Source organism: Lampris incognitus, chromosome 7, assembly GCF_029633865.1.
Source record: "Lampris incognitus isolate fLamInc1 chromosome 7, fLamInc1.hap2, whole genome shotgun sequence".
Taxonomy (NCBI): Eukaryota; Metazoa; Chordata; class Actinopteri; order Lampriformes; family Lampridae; genus Lampris; species Lampris incognitus.
Genome location: NC_079217.1, coordinates 7,820,086 through 7,841,158, shown reverse-complemented (window position 1 = coordinate 7,841,158; position 21,073 = coordinate 7,820,086). Strand labels below are relative to the sequence as shown.

General features: G+C 47.9%; 1 protein-coding gene across 1 annotated transcript in view; it reads left to right on the top strand.

Moving 5' to 3' along the window:
- Positions 1 to 21,073, top strand: part of igsf9ba (immunoglobulin superfamily, member 9Ba) — an 86,689-nt gene that overhangs the window by 23,173 nt on the left and 42,443 nt on the right. Inside the window, exon 3 of the mRNA XM_056283979.1 lies at positions 14,670 to 14,816. Coding sequence (XP_056139954.1) covers positions 14,670 to 14,816 — 147 coding nt within the window. The remainder of the gene's footprint in view (positions 1 to 14,669; positions 14,817 to 21,073) is intronic.

Below are 21,073 nucleotides of genomic sequence, written 5' to 3'. Positions count from 1 at the left end.
CCCCGTGATCGTCTCAGTTGTCATGACAATATCATAGAACGTTCTCGTTCCAGTCATCACATCATGTGTTTTTAATGAAGGATCATACTTTTATTGAAAATTCAATAAACACCATTATGGCGCGGAGAGCCCATCAGAGGAAGCGGCAGGTGATGGCTGACATCCTGCGGTATGTATGGAAGTAGTCTTCATCCCCCAGCTGCATCTCTTGAATAAGACTATGGCACTGACCTAGTGTTATTCTTGTTCTTCTAGGTCTTGTTCTTCTTGTGTTCTTCTTGTGTTCACTCCCCCCCATACAAACACTTCATGCTCAGTACTTCTTCTGTCTTAGCAAGGGGTTGCTGCTGCTGTTAGGCCCATAAAGCCACAAAAAAGCGTATTTATCTCTTGGTTTTCTGCCTCTGTGTCTTGAGAGCAGAATAAACCTCGCTGACACTTCCTATTACTGCTCATGTGTTTCTACTTTTTAGTAGCAAACGCATCCGAAGTCAAAGTCAAGCAGCCATGGGACGTTGGTGACATTACGGCGACGTTGATTGGGCAATTGTAAATCGCCAAACTATAAACTGGCCTTAGTGCTCTGCGTTACTACACCAGTTTTCTAAATATTTCAATTATTATATAGATTTCTGGATCTAATTATGAGGTTCCAGCTGAGCGTGGAACCAATTTTGACAGCCAGTAAAATGTATTGCAGTTTTAATGTGAACATTTATCTCCTGCCCCTGTTCCATGGAGAGGGTTAGTCTGCCATTTCCGTGTGATCCGCTGTGTTTTCCCTTTCATTTTACTGGGAATGTACTTAGCGTTTTGTCTCTGAGTGGAGGTTGTGATACTTCAAGGCACATGTACGTTCTTTGCAAATGGATGCTCTTGAAGATACAATCCTGTAGATTCTTCTTCTTCTTCTTTTTGTTTTTTACCCTCTTTTTTTCCCCCAATTGTACTTGGCCAATTACCCTATTTTCCGAGCCGTCCCGGTCTCCGCTCCACCCCCTCTGCCGATCCGGGGAGGGCCGCAGACTACCACATGCCTCCTCTGATACACGTGGAGTCGCCAGCCGCTTCTTTTCACCTGACAGTGAGGAGTTTCACCAGGGGGATGTAGCACGTGGGAAGATCACACTATTCCCCCCAGCCCCCCCCCCCACCAACAGGCACCCTGGCCTACCAGAGGAGGCGCTAGTGCAGCAACCAGGACACACACTCACATCCGGCTTCCCACCCGCAGACACGGACAATATTGTTTGTAGGGACGCCCGACCAAGCCGGAGGTAATATGGGAATTCAAACCTTCTTCTTCTTCTTCTTCTTCTTCTTCTTTCTGCTTGTTCCCTGTTTTGTTTTTGTTTTTTGTTTTTTTAATTGAATTTACTGTCACCTACGATGATACTGATAACTGTATTGGTGTTTGACCACTCCAAATCCCAGAGATGGTCATGTCAGCACTTTCCCCACCAGCGGACAAAAAAACCACGGTTGAACCCAAGTTTTAGCCATTATTGCGATTGTATCGCGGCACGGTGGCACAGTGGTTAGCGTGGTCGCCTCACGCTAACCACTGGGTTCGAGCCTTGGGGGTCGTCCCAGGTCGTTCTCTGTGCGGAGTTTGCATGTTCTCCCCGTGTCTGCGTGGGTTTCCTCCAGGTGCTCCGGTTTCCTCCCAGAGTCCAAAGACATGTAGGTCAGGTCAATCGGCCGTACTAAATTGTCCCTAAGTATGAATGTGTGTGTGTGTTGGCCCTGTGTGATGGTCTTGCAGCCTGTCCAGGGTGTCTCCCCGCCTGCCGCCCAATGACTGCTGGAATAGGCTCCAGCATCCCCCGCGACCCTGAGAGCAGGATAAGCGGGTCGGATAATGGATGGATGGATGTTATACGGTTTGAATGGATGGATGCTATTGTATCATTTGATAAAAGGTCTTCTGCAATCTTAGTCTGTCATATCTGCTCTTTAGCCACAAGTTAGTTCAAATTCACTGACTGCCCGCCTCATTCTTACACATTTGGGTGCTATGGCGAAGATGTAAAATGATAAATGCAGTATAATTTTTCCCGGTAATATCTTACCCCACAGCAAGTATTAATATGAGAGCAACCACAAAAGCTGTTATGATTTGGACATTTGTGGATTAGCCGTTGTCTTAAATACGGCAACAGTGGAAAGTATCAAAGACATAGTTGACTGCATGCAAATTGTTGGGAGTGTAGCTTTTGCCTGCAGTTCTATGCCTTATAGCATGGCGTTCAGACCCAATAGAAGATCGGTGCAGGGAGGTCTGCCGCGAAACACTAATTTCTTCTTCAGCAAATTCACTCCTGCACTGCCTATTCCAGTCGGGTGACAGACCAGTCACAGGATCATGCACAACTCCCTTAGCCCCTTACCCGAACCCGGGTCCATATGTCCATGTCTGGCCCCTGTGCTACCAGTCAGCGCACTGCCATTAACAGATACACACACACACACACACACACACACACACACACACACACACTATCTCACTTTTCATTTGCCCCTCGCTTTTAACTTGCTCTCATGTAAAGTGAGTGGTTTTTGAGTTTTATGTGCAGGATGTGCGATTTATGTGCTTGGTTAGCGATTAGACTTGTTTGATTAACCAACTGCTTGAATGACATCGCAGCACTGAATACGTGTGAAGGTGACTCATTAAAATCCCATTTCCATATAAAACAACAGTTTTCTATTCTTTGGCTTGCAAATGCTAAAAACAAGGAAATGCCCACCTGAGACTGCCCAGATCCTGCACCCAGATGCTGCACACAGAACGTTGGATGTTGACACCAAGCAACTTTTTTTTTTTAAATTTCATCTTTCTCTGGGTTTGTCTTATTAATCTGAGCGGTTGCAGATCTTTCCGTTAAGATCGTGAGGGTGTAGACGAGTTGCTGTTGCAGATATTTGCTCTTTGCCCTCTTGAAATCATAATACCTTTACATGAAATCCGCCGCCACACGACGTAGGTCTGAGACCCCTTTCACGCGATGCTTCTCAGTTCCACGTCAGTTTCTGCGGGAGGATGATGGCTTGGCCATAAAGTGGTCAGAATGGTCCGTGTTGTTTTGTACCTCTTAATGCTCACCTCTGTACGGGGCACCAACGTGTTAAATATTCAGTGCAAAACAACTTTGCATTAGCTGTGCGTTAATTTTCCCATTCCGCCAGTTTCGAACTGTGGAGAAAACCATTAACTGGAGGTGTAAAAACGGCAAAGAAGGGCAGAAGGGAAAGGGTACCGACAGATCGTTTCAAAATTGCATGTGTCCCTCGGGGGCTATTTTTTAAAGAGAGGATCATCCATGCACTGTAAAGAGGCTCTGTGCTAACCACAAACCCTCAAAAGGCTGTGCCGGTCTGCAGCCGACGAGGCACTCCAATGTTCAAAGCCTGACGTGCGGACTAGCAGCAGGATGTTTGCAAGCAGGCGCTTTGCAGACAGCATCATATGTCGCTGTGTTCACTTGGGCTCTGGCGGGCCTGTGCCATGTGGCGTGAGGGTCCACTGTTGGGGAATTACCGACGAACAGATGCAAGGTGAATATGCCCAGTTTCATCATGCGAATCAAAGGGGGGTTTCATGTGTGTGTGTGTGTGGGGTGGGGGTGGGAGGAGGTTGCCATGGTTAGCGCGAATGTGATAATGGCCGACACAGGGCTGTAGTTTATGAGACGCCTAATTGAGCCATACACTTTCAGAGTTCACTTGGGCCATTCCCATTAATTCTCATCCTCTGAGCCATAAATAATTCATCTTGGTGAATAGAGTAAATGCACTATCATTCCCTCGCACAGCCGACACCGAAAGCGAGTAGATTGGCTGTGCTTACGGTTGAGTCTAAATATATTCACTGTGGCGAGGAGATGTCTGCAGGTGCCATTTTACAGTTTACGGGGACACAAACGCCACCCAGGTTCAGTGTGACTCGATCGCTCCGTGTCAGCAAGTGTGGTAGACTCGCTGCCTTTGCCTGCCTTGCCATCTTAATTCACCCCAGCTACCAGGTGGAATCTGACGCCGTGACGCCGACGTATTTTGAGATTATGGTTCGTAACATGCCGCTAATCAGGCCATATTAATTTTGAGTTATTTTCAACTTCACAGGCTTCTGCTCAGAGAGGAGATTCACAGTTTTCGCAGCAGAACTCAATATGTTCCCCGCGGCGGCTGTCAAGTTCACTGCTAGATAGAAATTGTTCATATCTCCTTTAGACTATCATTTTGCCAGTTTGTCCTGAGGCTACGTATATGGAAATTATAACTTTTAAAATCATCTTTTTTTTTTTTTTTGCACCCACTCAAGCAAGGAGGCAATCAATAATTCAGATGTGAAGTGCAATGTGTGACGTTCTAGTGTCAATTCCTCCCATTTTGGAACAAGCTTTTCTTAAACTAATAATTGCATATACACATTGTTGTCACCTTAAATCAGAGCAAGGACCAGGCATGCACAGCTCCAAATCGGGCCATCCATTTTAGGATCTCGACTTTCCCATAACTGACAGCATTTATGTGTTCTCATAACAGCTATTGATGTGAAATCTCATTTTGGTTTTATTTTTGTTCCTCTTTGTAACCAGGCATGCTAAGGGAGCATTTTAACCCCCATTTGCCCCACCACTATCCTCAAAATACCCTGTTAGCCAGGTTAATGTTCCATGCTGAAACAAATTGGATTTGCCATCTTCAAACTAGCTTGTGACCTTAAGGCTATTAGTCTTCATTTTGTGCAATAGGCAATTTTAACTATATTTAAAAGTTGGGTGTTTTTTTTGGACAGTATTCCTTAACTAGCTGCGGGGCTGTAGAGGGACATCGTGAGTCGAAGGCTGTCCTTCAGGCGGATGACACATGCCCAAGCCTTGTGTCGGCAACCATCCACCTTGGCAAAATGCAATATGCTGTAATAGAGCCGTGGATGGATTACCGAACAGCCCTACCTGGCACAAGGCCCAGGGGCACTGGGTCAGAAGGACCCTAAACCAGAACCTCTGCGTGAAGTCACTGGTAACATTTCCTTTTACCCACTGCAGAGCTGAAGGACTCATTCATTTGTAAGGTTAACAGCTTGCTGTCACTGTTTTTTAAGGTTCTGTTTTTGTTAATACGGACCTCTGAAACTCCAACCCTGTTTCTGTCCAATGTAAGAATGCATAGGGGTGTAAAATGATTGCCTTTAAAAATATCAAACTTCGACCAAGGCCGTCATTTTGGCGGTTTTGGAGTTTTAAAGTTTAATAACTTTGTGGGGGAAAATATATATAGACCCCCCCCACCGAATACTCCTAAAATTGCATATATTTGTGTGACCGGTCATTTTCTTGCCCGGTGCGGGATTCGACACGGGGTGTACTGCATCACAAGGCGACGTCACTAACCACTCGGCTAAAGGGTCAGACCCGCTAGCTAGGGACTAACGTGTCTTATTACTAGTTTACATTTGCATTAAAATTAATTTTAGATCAGTTGCACACAAAAACGTTGCGATAAGGTCTGCGTAAAACGACCACGAGCCGTCGAAACGACGGCTCGTAATTTGCGTGTGCTCTGTCGTGGAAACACACTAGCGCCCTTTAGTGCAGAGTAATAAACTAAACCTGATTTGTGATTATTTCCAACATGTCTGGGTACAGACGCCGCTACAGACGCACCGTGGCTCCCACCGAGGCGTTGCAGTATTTACAGGCGTTGGACAGCGGCCATTTTAAATTGTTTGAAAAATAGTATTGTAACGTGCATGGATAACAAGACCCGCCCGCTGACTGGCGGGTCTGACCCTTTAGTCGAGCGGTTAGCGACGTCTCCTGCGGTGCGGGCGATACGGGTTCGCGTCCCGGCCGCGGCAGTTCCTGTGGTTGCCCCCCCCCCCCCACGAATTCGCTACAATATAAAATGTTAATTTTGGTGCCAGTTTCTGAACAGACATACTAACATATGCAATGCATTAATATCTCAGTTGGGTGTTTATCTTGACAGAATATAGAGTTTAAAAACCGTGACCTCCCGTGGTCGTTCTAGTAGTTTTTAAGTTCCGTTCGTCGTTCGGGACTGTTTCAATATTTATTTTCAGTTCTTTTTTTTTACATTTCACGTTTTACAGGCCTTGTTACGTTTGTTAGATTAGCAATATGTGTTTTCCGTTTTGTTTTTCGGGTAATATTGTAAACTACTAATAAGACACGTTAGCCCCTAGCTAACGGGTCTGACCCTTCAGCCGAGCGGTTCGTGATGTCACCTTGTGGTGCAGTACACCCCGTATCGAATCCCGCACCGGGCAAGAAAATAACCGGTTACAATGTTTTCACTTTTTCAATTTTGCTATTCAAGTTCGACCATTTTTCTCTGAACTTGAAATTTTTTAAAAATAGTAGTGTAACGTGCATGGATAAGAAGACACGCTGGCCGCTGGCTGGCGATTCTGACCCTTTAGTCGAGCGGTTAGCGATGTCTCCTGCGGTAAGGGCGACACGGGTTCGCTTCCCGGCCGCGGCAGTTTCTGCGGTTGCGTCGTCCCCCGAATTCGCTATAGTATTATAGTTGTTAAAATGTTAATTTTCGTGTCAGTCGTTTCCTAACAGACATACTAACATATGCAATGCGTTAATATGTCAGTTGGGTATTTATCTTGACAGAATATAGAGTTTAAGAAAACCATGGTCGTTTTAGGTAGGAGTCGCTTTTGAGGATCGTTCTCTTCTGGATTTCTAGATTGGTTGAGGGGGTTTCCGTGTTCTGAAGCCGCGCTGAGAAATTGCCAGCAACTGTTAGCTTAGCATGAGCTGTATTTGCTTCCGTATTGTAACCGGTTATTTTCTTGCCCGGTGCGGGATTCGATATGTGGTGTACTGCACCACAAGGCGACGTCACTAACCGCTCGGCTAAAGGGTCAGAGCCGTTAGCTATGGGCTAACGTGTCTTATTAGTAGTTTACAGTATTTAGTTATTTGTTTATTTATTGTATTTTTCTCTGTCGTAGCTGAACATCAGGAATAAGGGACAACTTACTTGTCATTTCGTGTCATGTACTACGTACACAAAAGAAACGAAATCCCGTTAACCCCCAGTGTACAGCAGTGCAGCACAAAAGACAAAAGCACACATCCAGAACCTCCGAAAACGACACCAACAAAAACAGAGGCAATAAAGCAAAAATAAACCCACAACAAAACAAGTCCATCCAGTGCAACACAGTCCAAAAACTCCACCATCCAGAGAGCGAACGTGGGAACAACTACTACTACTACCTCTGCGTCTTCTTCTTCTTCTTCTTCTGCTTCTTCATGGTGTTTATTGGCGATTGGCGAACAACGAAATTGCGCATTACCGCCACCAGCTGGTGTGGAGTGCGGGTCAGACTGTTCATTATTTACGCTACCCCCCCCCCCCCAGCTTCCTAATTAAACCAGTTCCTAAAACTGCTGGCGTCTGCATGGGCTAGCGGTTAGCTTAGCCTGCCCCGCCTCCCCGCCCTATCAGGCGGCCCTCGGTGTTTCCTCCTCAGGCGCAGCTCCGGGGTGCTTGGGCCCACAGGACGCGGCGGACCAAGCTCTCCGGGCCGGTCCGACGCCAGCTCCCGCAGCCAAGCGAAATCTGCCATCGAAATAGAAACTTCACACGATGACACAAACTTGGACGCGGACAAAGACGCGGCAAACCGTGAGTTCGCGCCGCCATCTTCCCACACCGGAAGCGGTGTGGGGAACCTAAACGGTCGTCAAATGTTTCTTTAAACGTTTACGAACGTGTTGAAATATGTAATAATGTCGTCACGTGTCACGTCTCCTCGCGTTGCTTCGTGTGTTCTGAAAGCGTGAACGGTTTGCGAACTCGAGATGTTTTTCGTTTATTTGCTTTTGGTTTTAATTGAGTGTAGCTGTGGTTGGGGGGGAGCTGTGGGGGAGGGGGGGTGATGGGCTCGCAATCCATCTGTGAGGATTATGAGAGAATTGCCTTAACATTGCTAACTGGCTACACAACACACTACGTCATATTGTAATAAGTGCTTGGTGATTAAAAGTCGAGGCGAAATGTAAAAAATAAAAAAATCAAGATATTGTAACCGGTTATTTTCTTGCCCGGTGCGGGATTCGATACGGCGGTTACTGCACCAAAAGGCGACGTCACTAACCGTTCGACCAGTGGGACTTATTAGTAGTTTATAATATCTTTGTCACATCTTCTTATAACGTGTTATAAAATGGCAGGGGATAGACGTGAAACACAAGATGATTGTGGGGTTCGAGGCCTTGTTTTTAAACCCTTTCCCCCCCCTATGTTACTTTTTTAGCATGCTGTTGTTGATTTTGTTTTTTGTTGCTGTTGTTGCGAAATATGTCTAAATTTATTTTTAAACACTCGTGTGTACCAGACTTACATGTCTGCCAAATTTGCCGCACCACCGGGTTTTAGAATCCCCTCTTTACAGTTACAAGCCGGATGTGGGTGTGTGTCCTGGTCGCTGCACTAGCGCCTCCTCTGGTCAGATGGGGTGCCTGTTCAGGCAGGAGGGGGAACTGGGGGGAATAGCGTGTTTCTCCCACGCGCTACGTCCCCCTGGCGAAACTCCTCCTGTCAGGTGAAAAGAGGCGGCTGGCGACTCCACATGTATGGGAGGAGGCATGTGGTAGTCTGCAGCCCTCCCCGGATCAGCAGAGGGGGTGGAGCAGCAACTGGGACGGCTCGGAAGGGTGGTGTAATTGGCCGGATACAACTGGGGAGAAAATGGGGGGAAAATCCCCCCCCCCCCAAAAAAAGTCTGTGTGTGTGTGTGTTGCTCCTGACGTGGATACAGCAGCATTAATTGTGTCTACGGCAGCACCATCTCAGTTCCTTTGACAAACAGGAGCCGGGGTAGATCCCCGGCTCATCACGCCACCACCGCCGCTGCGCGCCCCGCTCAGCACTTCAAAACCCCGGGCAAAAAATAGACGTGGCTCTTATTTTAAAAGACAAGCTACCGTTTTACTGCAAGACAGCAGTCCCACCACCCCTCTCTCTGTTGCTTTATTGATTTTCTGCTAAAAAAAAAAAAAAAAAAAGAAGCCCGTCAGTTTCCTGCCCTAAGTATGCCAGCATTCCCAGGGTGAGGGTATCTGTCCTAATGGATCTGCATACAGTGCTGGTGGAGCAATTCGGCCCGCCCTCGACATAAAGACGTCCGCCTGCCACTCCTGACTGACGGAACAGGCGGCCGTACTTACGGGTACATCCACACTTCAAAGTTGGCTGAAAACGCTCCCATCTCAGAACAGCCGTCAGACGGAGCGGCGGCGGATGTTTTAGTCTGTTGGGCTGTCAGAGGCAGCCATGTGAGCCGCGGGCTTGAAGCTCGGAGACAGAGACAGCTTAGCCCGTTGAAGATTTCACCATGCCTGGTTTCCTCAACTCCTCAACTTCTCTCATCCCTTGTGACTTCCTTCTTCTTTCAGAATTCCAATTTATCCTGAGCCGCAGAGCAAAAAAAAAGAAAAGGTGTGTGTGTGTGTGTGTGTGTGTGTGTGTGTCTGTGTGTGTTAAAGGCTGGTCTTTTTCAGCGTTAACGCCAAATACTTTTTTCTACTTTAATCCAACTGCCTCATCAGGCATCAAAGACTGCCCCCCCCACCACCACCACCACCACCACCCCAAAAACCACCATCGTGGTCCCACCAGGTAATTTCATACATTAATCCTGATATCACAGGGCACTTTGCCGCTGGCCCAGGGCTTCTATTCGTTTTGGTAATCGTGGGGGATTGTGGAGTGGTATGGATCGTGGAAAGACTCAATTTTAAATGGAGCCATTTTCATTTTGGTTGAATCAAAGCCCGGTGACTTTGATCCATCTCATTGTGAAGAGTGGGGTGGCAGCGGCGGTGGGGAGGGGGGGGTCCAGATATTGTGTTAACTTGAAATTTCACGGCACACTTTGAGAGCTTTTCGAAGACATGCTGTGCAGTTTTGGCAAATGTCAAATTTCTGCTCTCGTTGTGTCCAGATGAACTGATTCAACCCTCTTTGAGTTTCTTACCCGGATTGTGGAGCGTGCATCAAGATGGCGTGTTTTGGGGTTCGAAAGCAACTGAGATGCGGCGTTTGGAAGTTACACGTCTCAACTGTTCCGACACTCCCGCCACTTACCACTGGTTTACACTGGTTGACAGCTGTTGTCCTTCTCCTCTCTTCGATTGGCTGGTGCACCGTTTGGGCGTCTTCCTGGCTTTGACAAACACCCAGTTAGGATCACCACACATAACCAGGGCCCGTTTAATGTGGGATTTCTCCCCTTCCCCGGACGCTGTGGCGGTGGGGACGTCGTCAGCTCGGTGGTACAGCGTCCTGACGGCTCCTAGTTTGTGCTCCAGTGGATGATGAGAGTCAAACCTTAAGCACTGAACAGTATGTGTTGGTTTGCGGTAAACATCAACAATCAAATGTCCCCCATCACCAACTGCAATTTCACAGTCTAAGAAGGCTGACCTGTCATTTTTCACATCCTCCCTGGTGAACTTGATCGTGGGTGTCCACAGAGTTGAACTTACCTGGATTATTGAGCATGGATCAAGACATATTGTCCTCGTACATTTACACATGCAGCTCATCTTCCATTGCCCAAATTATGCATTAAAGAAATTTCAGCACAGCGCTGCACTTCTTCTTGAGGGAGGACATTGGTGAAACTGGCTGTCACTCAATAAGCGTGAGCCTCTGAACACCCCTGGTACCTTCATCCTGAAGAGGTTGCCCTCACAAATAAGTTATATGTATTAGCAGGATGCCTTCCCACCACATATACTATGGCACACATCTTGAACATTGAGAGTGGCACTGGACAGTAAATCTCTCGCAGTACCTGGATGTGGGGGTCTCTGATGGACGGCTCCTGCATGCAAATACATTTGCCATCCTCGACTCTTGATTACCTGCGAGACGTTAGCGATGCTTTCGTTTTTCTCTGTCATCTCCTCACGGGATTAAGGGGAATTTTAAGATAGGGACACGCGTGGTGCAGCAGTAGCTCTGTCATCATATTGCTCGGGGTCTGGCTCACTTCTGCCCTACTTTGTCCATGGGCTTTACCGTCAGCCGTCAAATTACCTCCCATGATGCCATCAAAGAAAAGCGAGGCAGGGAGGAGGTCGACCTCTGGGCTAAGTGCAAAGGTGTGTCTGGGGGCTCTCAACATGTCCTGATAAAAATAAGACCGGAGGAGTTGTTAGATTTCCTTGGCAGCCTGCATCTGTTTGTTATTGTTGAATTACTGAAATCATTTATGGTAGGACACCGGATGCTTATCTGGGCGTTGGGAGTCTTCGACACGCCTCTGAGGCGATGGCACCTGAGGTCCTCTTTCAGAATTCATTCTACAGCCTGAATGAGTTGTGAGCTGAGATTAAGTATAGATTTCTATGTAGATCTAATTTCGGCCAGAATATTGGATGAAACCAAGTGTTGTTTTCACCCTGTACTAAAAAGGACATCAGACCAGCAAGACTCGGTAGAGCAATTATGGCTTAATAATAGCAATTTTGAGCAGACCTAGACAATTTTTGTTGTGTTACCTTTTATTTCTGTGTATTTTACTTATAATGTTGATTATCATAGAATATATGTGAACCTAAGTATACATTGAACTATGAGTATGTAGTATACTCAAGTTTAAAAAAAAAATCAGTGTTAGTCGTTGTTGTATTTTCTACTTAACATCATGTCGAGGTGAAGAGGAAGTCCTTATCGCGGGAAGATGGTGGCGTGAACTCAGGTTTGCAGCGGCCTCACCCAGTACCATGTGGGAAGATGGCGGCATGAACTTATGTTTGCGGCGGCCTCATCCAGTACCCTCCATGCAGTGTCATTGTCCACATCTGCGTCTAAGTTGTCTTCGTTTGATGGCTGGGAGAGCTGACACTGGATCGGCTGGGAGAGCTTGGTCTGCTGCGTCCTGTGGCCCTGGACCACGGCCCTGCCCGGAGCTGTGCCCGAAGCGGAAGCACCAAGGGCGGTCTGACAGGACGCGGAAGCGGGGCAGGCTAAGCTAACTGCTAGCCCATGCAGACCGGCAGTTCCGATGACACAGAGGGCGGTCTGCCGGCAGCCTTGCCTAGCATTGACTGTGTTTTTGGTGTCATCGTGTGGAGTGCGGGGAGGTGTGTCGAAGGTGTCTGGCTGGGAGAGCTGACGCTGGATCGGCTGTGAGGGGTTGGTCTGCTGCATCCTGTGGTCCCAGAGACCACGGCCCTGCCCGGAGCTGTGCCTGAAGCGGAAGCACCGAGGGCGATCTGACAGGACACGGAAGCGGGGCAGGCTAAGCTAACTGCTAGCCCATGCAGACCGGCAGTTCCGACAGTCATCCTGGCTGGCGTTCACTCTCTCAATTCAATTCAATTCAAGTTCAGTTCAATTCTCAGTGTTTTTAATTTTAATATGTTGGATACTTTTGTAGTTTTTGTAGTTTGGACATATGTGTTCTTGTAGTTTGGATATGTGTTTGTGTCTTTGTGTTGCACTGTTGGGCTGGGGGGGGAAACAATATTTCATTTCATGTACACAACTACATGAAATGAAATGTCAGATAAATGTCGCTGATCCCTGATATAACATTCATACAGCACTGAGCGGTACTCAAACTCACAGCAAGTTACAGGAAGTTGCAAATTCCAGAGAGGTTGTGTTATGAGACGCCGTTAGACCTGTCATTCGTGTGTCAGCAGACTTTAAATCCACAGCTGTTGTTGCGTATCTGCGTGTTAATAAGCGAGTTTGTTGTTTTGTGTGTTTATCATTATGTTGTGCGAGTGGATATTCAGAGAGGGATTTATATCCGACTCAGACAATAAGAAATAATCGACCTTTTTATTGCCGCAAAGAGTCGAATCATTTGATTTCTCTGCCGCGCCTCAACCTCCAAAACAGACGGATGAGCATGAGAGGCGTAATTCACCTGGCAGTTTTTTTTATTTGCTTCTTCAGCGGCGGTTTTTTCCTTGTAGAGAGATATCGGAATAAGTGCCGGCCTGTAGCGTCGCTGCACAGAAGATGCATCGGAAGAGAAAAACAAACCGAAACGGCAGCAAGCGGACTCTCTTACTTGAGTTCTGCTCGGTGTTTCAAATATATAATACATACTAGAAGAACCCCGCTACAATGTAGCGGTTGGGTTCTCCACCCGTCTAAATCTCCCTCCTCTTCATCCTGCCAGCTAACCGCCTTCCCCCTGCCCCTAAACCCCCCCCCCCCACTCCAACTCCCCCTCCCCCCAAATACTCAGAATCATCTGAAATGCCGAGAAAAGTGTTTTTTAGCCATTTTTAGAAAATGCATATTTTGCATAATTATGCATAATTATTATAATTATATTTTAAATTTCTTCTATTTTTCTGGTCCTCTCTGGAACAATACCTACCACCTCCAAAAAAAATGAGGATCATAAGTGCATTTTTGCAAAAATGCATATATTTTGCATAATGCCAAAACATTTCTAAGTCCCAGGAAATTTTTTTTTTATATAGGGGAAAAAATCAAAGATGCTCAGAATCATCTGAAATGCCGAGAAAAGTGGTTTTTTAGCCATTTTTAGAAAAGTGCATATTTTGCATAATTATGCATACTTTTAATTTTCTGGGATTTTCCCCCTTACTCTCTGAGACAATACCTACCACCTCCAAAAATAATTAGGATCATAAGTGCTTTAGTTTTCGGTCCCACTATCTACACTAACTAACACACACACACACATTACGAATATATGAGTAGATGATATAAATAAGGGGAAATTATGTAAAAACGGTGGTGTTTCTGCCGATTCCAGCCCCCCGCGCACCATTTCGATCTCCATAAATTTTCTTTTTTTGAAGTCTATCTATTTTATACTCACTAGTTATTATGTGGTCTATGGGTATGTTTCATTTTCACAGTCATCCATCTTTTTCTTTATACCGGGTGCACACCTCCAGCTTGCCATCTAGTTAAATGTAATTAACAGACAACGCTACAATCCTTGTTAAGGTTAAAAAAAAACATGCCACAGTTCAGCCAGCGCTAACATGGTGCTACAGCAGTCTATCATAGTGAATCGGAGCAGCCATTTTGAAAATATGTGTGGGCCCTGTGTGATGACCTGGCGGCCTATCCAGGGTGTCTCCCCCGCCAGCCGACCAATGACTGCCGGGATAGGCTCCAGCATCCCTGCGACCCCGAGAGCAGGATAAGCGGTTCAGATAATAGATGGATGGATGGATGTTGATTTTTTATTTTTTATCTTTATTGATAAATAGCGTTTGCTTCGCTTTGCTTGTAGGCTGTGTTGCAGGAAGTAACATGGCAGTAAACGAAAGTAAAATTTTAAAATGACCGCTCAAATTCGCTATGATAGGCTGTAGTAGCACCACGTTAGCCTTAGCTGAACCGTGGCGTCCTTTGTTGCGCTGGACGAGGATGGTGGATTTGTCCCCCATTAATTGCATTGAACTGTAGCGATGGTAAGCTGGAGCCGGGTGTCCAGGAAGAAGAACAGGATGGATGACCGTGAAAACGAAACCTACCTACGCACTGCGAGAGCGCCTAGTATAAAATAGAGATAGAAAAAAGCCGAACTGTTCCTTTAAGGAGCATTTGAGCTGACAAACCTCTGATCCCCGGCGTTGCTTGTTCTCCTGCCTGTCTCTCTCCAGGTCGGGCCTCCCTGCACGGGAAGGCCTCCCTGCAGATCGACCCGGTGCGCTCCGAGGACCAGGGCTGGTATGAGTGCAGGGTCCTGATGCTGGAGCAGCAGTACGACACCTTCCACAACGGCAGCTGGGTGCACCTCACGGTCAATGGTGAGTCATGTGCTCTCTCATCTGGGAACGTGTGTGTGTGTGTGTGTGTGTGTGTGTGTCCTCATGGGGGTGTGTGTGTGTGTGTGTGTGTGTCCTCATGGGGGTGTGTGTGTGTGTGTGTGTGTATATACACATTTTGTGTCCTCATGGGGACCCCATGTACTCATAAAGATAGTAAAATCAGAGAGCATCTATCTCACGGGGACATATTTCTGGGCGGGGGTTTAGGTTTTGGGCTAGGGTTATAGTCATGGTTAGGCTTGGGTCTGGTATTAACGTTTAGAATTCGCTATTAAAATTCGTCTCAGTGTTAAGGTTAGGGTTCAGGTTAGGGTTCAGGTCAGGGTTCAGGTCAGGGTTCAGGTTAGGTTTAGAGTTTGGTTGTTTTTGGATCATTTTAGGGTTAAGGTTGGGATTGGGGTAGTTCTTAGGGAAAGGGTTAGGGTTAATTCCCCCCCCTTTTTTTCTACCCAATTGTATCTGGTCAGTTACCCCACTCTTCCGAGCCGTCCCGGTCTCTGCTCCAACCCCTCTGCCGATCCGGGGAGGGCTGCAGACTACCACATGCCTCCTCCGATACATGTAGAGTCGCCAGCCGCTTCTTTTCACCTGACAGTGAGGAGTTTCGCCAGGGGGACGTAGTGCGTGGGAGGATCACGCTATTCACCCCCAGTTCCCCCTCCCCCCCGAACTGGCGCCCCGACCCGACCGTCCAGAGGAGGCGCTAGTGCAGTGACCGGGACACATACCCACATCCGGCTTCCCACCCGCAGACACGGCCAATTGTGTCTGTAGGGAGGCCCGACCAAACCGGAGGTATCACAGGGATTCAAACCGGCGATCCCCGCGTTGGCAGACAACAGAATAGACCGCCACACCACCCGGACGCCCTGGGTTAATTTTATGAATTAGACTACATCTTGAAGATTAGATGTGGAATACCCTCCATCCCCCCCCCGCCCCCACCCCAGTCGTCAGACTATTCCATCTGTCTTTGGTGAAAGTCATTGCCTGCTGTCTATTAAAAAAAAAAAAGGATGGTGCAACTATCAAAAAAGAACCGTGTTCCAGTTTGACTTTTCCGTTGGTTAGGGTTTGCGGGTTTCCTCGCCTCCAGTCATTATCAGGACCGAATGCGGCGGGGTCGGGGAGACAGGATGAGATGCCGGTTAGAGGAGAATTGATTGTGAGCCCATGTGAAGCGTTTCCGGCAGGGATGTTCGGTGATAGTCTTGAGAGCTATCAAAGTGATGAGCAGGCGGGAAAGGAAAGGGTGGGGGGGGGAATCTGCACCTTTGCATTTCCCAGCGACGCCTCGGTGGCTCAGAGGATGCGACGGCGTCATGTGTACCTTGGATTTCATCAAGGGAGCTGGCAGTGCAGTGGCTACCGTGTACGTTTCCCGCTTTTGAGGCCCTTTATCGCCACCCTTTATTCATGTGAGAACAGCTGCTGATGTTTTGTGAAGGGCCGTTCCAGCTGTTGTGCAGGAAACGTGGATTAATAGACGTTTCCTCTCTGCAGATGCGGGAGGCAGCAAGGACACAGTAGAATAACCGCTGCGGATATGTCCGCCGGTACAAACGCTGCCCTCTGCAGTTCCTTCGTGGAGGTTCTGTCGCTGGGTAGCGTAAGTGGATGGACGATTTTTCACGCGGGCGTTGGGAAATAATTGCTTCAGCCAGACGCGGAGATTTTCTGTGAGCGAGCATCGCCGGTCCCTAACTTCAGATAGCCACTGTTACGTTAAGAGAAGTTTGTGAGCAAAATACCGCCAAGGCCCTTACACACACACACACATACACACACACACACACTGCGTTTATTTGGTCTGTTAACTTGTGCACACCGTGTGAGAACTACTGCATATTCAGCTTGACAATGCATATGTTTTACAATGGGCGAGCCTGTTGTGTTTGAATAATGATGACACGCACATGAAACACTGTGAAGTCCCATTTACACACCCCGTCGCCGCATAGTCACTGCCGGCTGAAAGATGCTGATCTATATAAAAGGTCATTATCGACACAATACACGATATTTTCTTGTGTGTGTGTGTGTGTGTGTGTGTGTGTGTGTGTGTGTGTGTGTGTGTGTGTGTGTGTGTGTGTGTGTTCAAATGCAGCATGCTTACTTTTTACCCTCTGAACTTTGTTCAGAGGGTAAAAAGTGTGTTTGTATGAAACCTCATCCTGTAGCGGCAGCGCTGCATTTCTGTAGCCTCATTAGTTTCTATTCACAACTTGGACTGTTGTCTCTCTCTCCCTCTCCCTCTCTCTCTCTCTCTCCCTCTCTGTATTTCTATGTCTCTCTCTCGCTCTCTATACCCCTCTCTCCCTTGCTTGCTCTCTCTCTCTGTACCTTTTTCTCTCTCTCACTCACCCACTCTCTTTCTCTCCCTCGCTCTCTCTCTCTCTCTCTCTCTCTCTCTCTCTCTCTCTCTCTCTCTCTCTCTCTCTCTCTCTCTCTCTCTCTCTCTCTCTCTCTATGCCTTTCTGTCTCTCTCTCTGTCTCCCTCTCTCTCTCTGTCTGTCTCCCTCTCTGTCTCTCTCTCTCTGTATCCCCCCTCTCTCTCCCTTGCTCTCTCTTTCTATGCATTTCTCTCTCTCTCTCTCTCTCTCTCTCTGTCTCACCCACCCCCCATCTCACTCAGGGGCTCTCTGTCTCTGTCTCTCTCTCTCGCTCGGTGTCCATTCTCCTTTCTTCTCAGGCCCCTCGGCTATAATTGATTCTCCAGGGTTTTTGGTAAATAACATCCCAACAGTATCTCTCATATTCATATGTAGAGTATATGTGGCATGCTACACGTTACGGCTGCAACCGACAATTATTTTCATTATTTATTAATCGACCAATTAATTTTTTCGACCTATTAATTATTTTTCGCTCGAAAATGTTAAAGATAATGAGAAATACTGGAAGTTCTGACCAGCGGCCCAAAAAAACGAAGCCTTTGAATATGGATTTTATGATGTGATAAATCAGAGAACGGCAAACAAATTTGACATCTGCCTTTGTGAAGCCGTGTGGCATTTTTACTCGACAAACGACTCAACTGATTCATCATATATCAACATTATATCAACTGAACTGCTGCCAATCAACTCGGCCGTCAATTTGCTGATCGTTTCCACGCTGTTGTGCCGCATGATGTGCTGGGGATTATGTGTGTGTGTGTGTGTGTGTGTGTGTGTGTGTGTGTGTGTGTGTGTGCAATAGAGACACACGGTATACCCACGCAGGAGGACACACACAAACACATACAGATGGAGGTCCGCTTTTAAAAAAGAACAAAAGCTGGCGTTTCTGTCGTCTCGATCTAAAGGCAGACTGCGGACTTCACCGAAGCACCGAGCGCGGTCAAATAACCAGCGGCGGCCGTGTCTGTGTGCAGACATCTGTGAAGGGAACTGATATTGTGACTCCGTGTCCTATACGAACCGGTCCTCTGAAGGCCCGTCTGGAGGAAGGAAGCAGGTGCCGTCGTCCACCGAACACCGCGCGAGCGAACACTGAGCGCAGTCATTTCCTTTGGCCGGCAGTGTTTTGCAATACACTCCTGCTTTGAGTTCCTGTTCGCTGCCCTTAACTTCCTGCCAAGCGGGCAAGAAATCCATGCCCAGTCGGTGGCAGGTGTCAGATGGCGCGGCCTTGTGCCCAAAAAAAGACAGCGAGGCCACTTTGTGCCCTCCCTCCTCTCCTCTCTCTCCTTTTTCTACGCTCGTCTTCTCTCGTGTCCTTCTGTCCTCTCCTCCTTTCTCTCTTCCTGCGGCAGTCCGGTGATCACTGAGCTTTTCAGCCTTTGACGGACAGAGTAACAAAGTACGTCTCTGTGTGTGTGTGTGTGTTTGTGTGTGTGTGTGTGTGTGTGTGTGTGTGTGTTTCTAACCTAACGGGGCCCAAATGGACCCTTTAGGATAGAAAAACCAGAAACCACCTACCTTGTGGGGCCATTTTATGGGGCCCCACAAGGAAAGGGGTCTATTTTAGAGTTAGGACTGGGTTTTAGGGTTCAGGTTAGAGTTGGGGTTAGGTTAGGGTAAGGGTTAAGGTTAGGCATGTAGTTTGTGGGGTTAAGGTTAGGGTTAAGGGCTAGGGAATGAATGTTGTCAATGAGGGGGCCCCACAAGGATAGATTTGCGAGGTTGTGTGTGTGTGTACCACGTTTTTCTATCCTAATGGGGACCAAATGTCACCAATAGGATAGAAAAACCCGAAATCACCTACTTTGTGGGGACAATTTTTGGGTCCCTATGAGGAAAAGGGTGTATTTTAGGGTTAGGACTTTGGTGTAGGGTTAAAGTTAGAATTAGGATTATGTTAGGGGAAGTGTTAAGGTTAGGCATGTAGTTATGATGATTAAGGTTAGGGTTAAGGGCTAGAAGGGCGTCTGGATGGCGTGGCGGCCTATTCCGTTGCCTACCAACACGGGGATCGCCGGTTCGAATCCCTTTGTTACCTCCGGCTGCCCTGCAGACACAGGGCAGCTGTCTACGGGTGGGGAGCTGGATGTGGGTATGCACTAGCGCCTCCTCTGGTCAGTCGGGGTGCCTGTTTGGGGGGGGACTGGGGAGAACAGCGTGATCCTCCCATGCGCTACGTCCCCCTGGCGAAACTCCACACCGTCAGGTGAAAAGAAGCGGCTGGCGACTCCACATGTATCGGAGGAGGCATGTGGTAGTCTGCAGCCCTCCCGGGATCGGTGGGGGGGGGGGCAGCAACCGGGATGGCTTGGAAGAGTGGGGTAATTGGCCAAGTACAACCCAAAAAAGGGTTAAGGGCTAGGGAATCAATGCAGTCAATGGGGGGTCCCCACATGTATAGGGAGACATGGTATTTGTGTGTGTGTGTGTGTGTGTGTGTGTGTGTGTGTTTGTGGCTAGTCAACTTTTGATCTTGTCTCACCTCCTCCTCTTCTCTTCCTCCTCTTCACTCCTCTGTACGATGATCAGAGTTTTGTAAAGAATAAATGATTCAGGAGAACAGCGGTGGGTAAAGGGCGGGGGGGGGGGGGGTAAAAAGGAAAGAAAGTTTCCTTGGGTACTGCTCTCGTTATATAACGGCTCCGCTTGCCTGAAGCTCTCATGAGGTGAAATCAATGAACAGAAAAGAAGAAGAAGAAGAAGGAAAAAAAGCGCGCTCCCTGCGGAGCGTTGTCCACTATGGCTAGACGCAGGAAGCGAAAGAGGAGAGAGGGAGCGAGTGAATAACGTGACACAGACAAACGGCGTCGGTGAGGGGAGAATACAGTACGGCAGGCCGTCAGAGGAGCGGCCAAGCCTGTGAGCCCGGTGTCCAGACCATCTGCTGGTGTGGTGTGTGGTCCTCAGAGGAGAACAGTGGTGGGAGCACGGGAGGATATAAACCCGAGGATGAGTCAGACCGGAGGACGAGGAGCTGCAGTAATAAAACTAGGGCACGAATTTCGATGCTCATCTCCCCCCCCCCCCCCCCCCAACGTTTATTTTCGTGTGGAACAACTTGTGATGCTTCACCGTGTGATGTTCCCATACCTGCTGGTGTGAATGAACCCCCTCGTCGGCCTTTGCGCTCGCTGTCGGATGCCACCTCCCCCCCTCCCCAATTGAGTGACGCAAATTCCCATCAGATACATCAGAGTTATCGCGAGGAATTTTCACACATAACCCCCCCCCCCACAAAACACGTTGCATCATCATATGTTTTTATAGGAGCTGGATGACGACGTGACATCAGCATATCGAGCTGAGGATGCTGCGTCATGACAATGCAACAGTAAAACTACCCAGCGATGCACGCCGTCTTGCAGAACAGAGGACCTTCACAACGGATGTGGCGCCCTGGAACCGAGTAAAACATAAACTTCCAGTTTATTTAAATCCGTGTCTGTCAGAACATCGCACCCAGGTGTAACTGGCGAGATAAGCTGGGGTGGCAGGATAGACGGGGAGGTGTCTGGAAGTGCTAATTGGACTGTTTCTTTACTTTATGCCAGGTGCGTATGTGCTCGTATACTGATGCCTCTCTTTCTGAAGCGAAACTCAACGTCACATCTTGTATTAAAAAATGCACTGGATTACTGGACCCAGCTGGTTTGTTAAGGTTCCCCCCCCCCCTTTTTTTTTCTCCCCAGTTGTACCCGGCCAATTACCCCACTCTTCCAAGCCGTCTTGGTCGCTGCTCCCCCCCCCTCCGCCGGTCCAGGGAGGGCTGCAGACTACCACATGCCTCCTCCGATACATGTGGCGTCGCCAGCCGCTTCTTTTCACCTGACG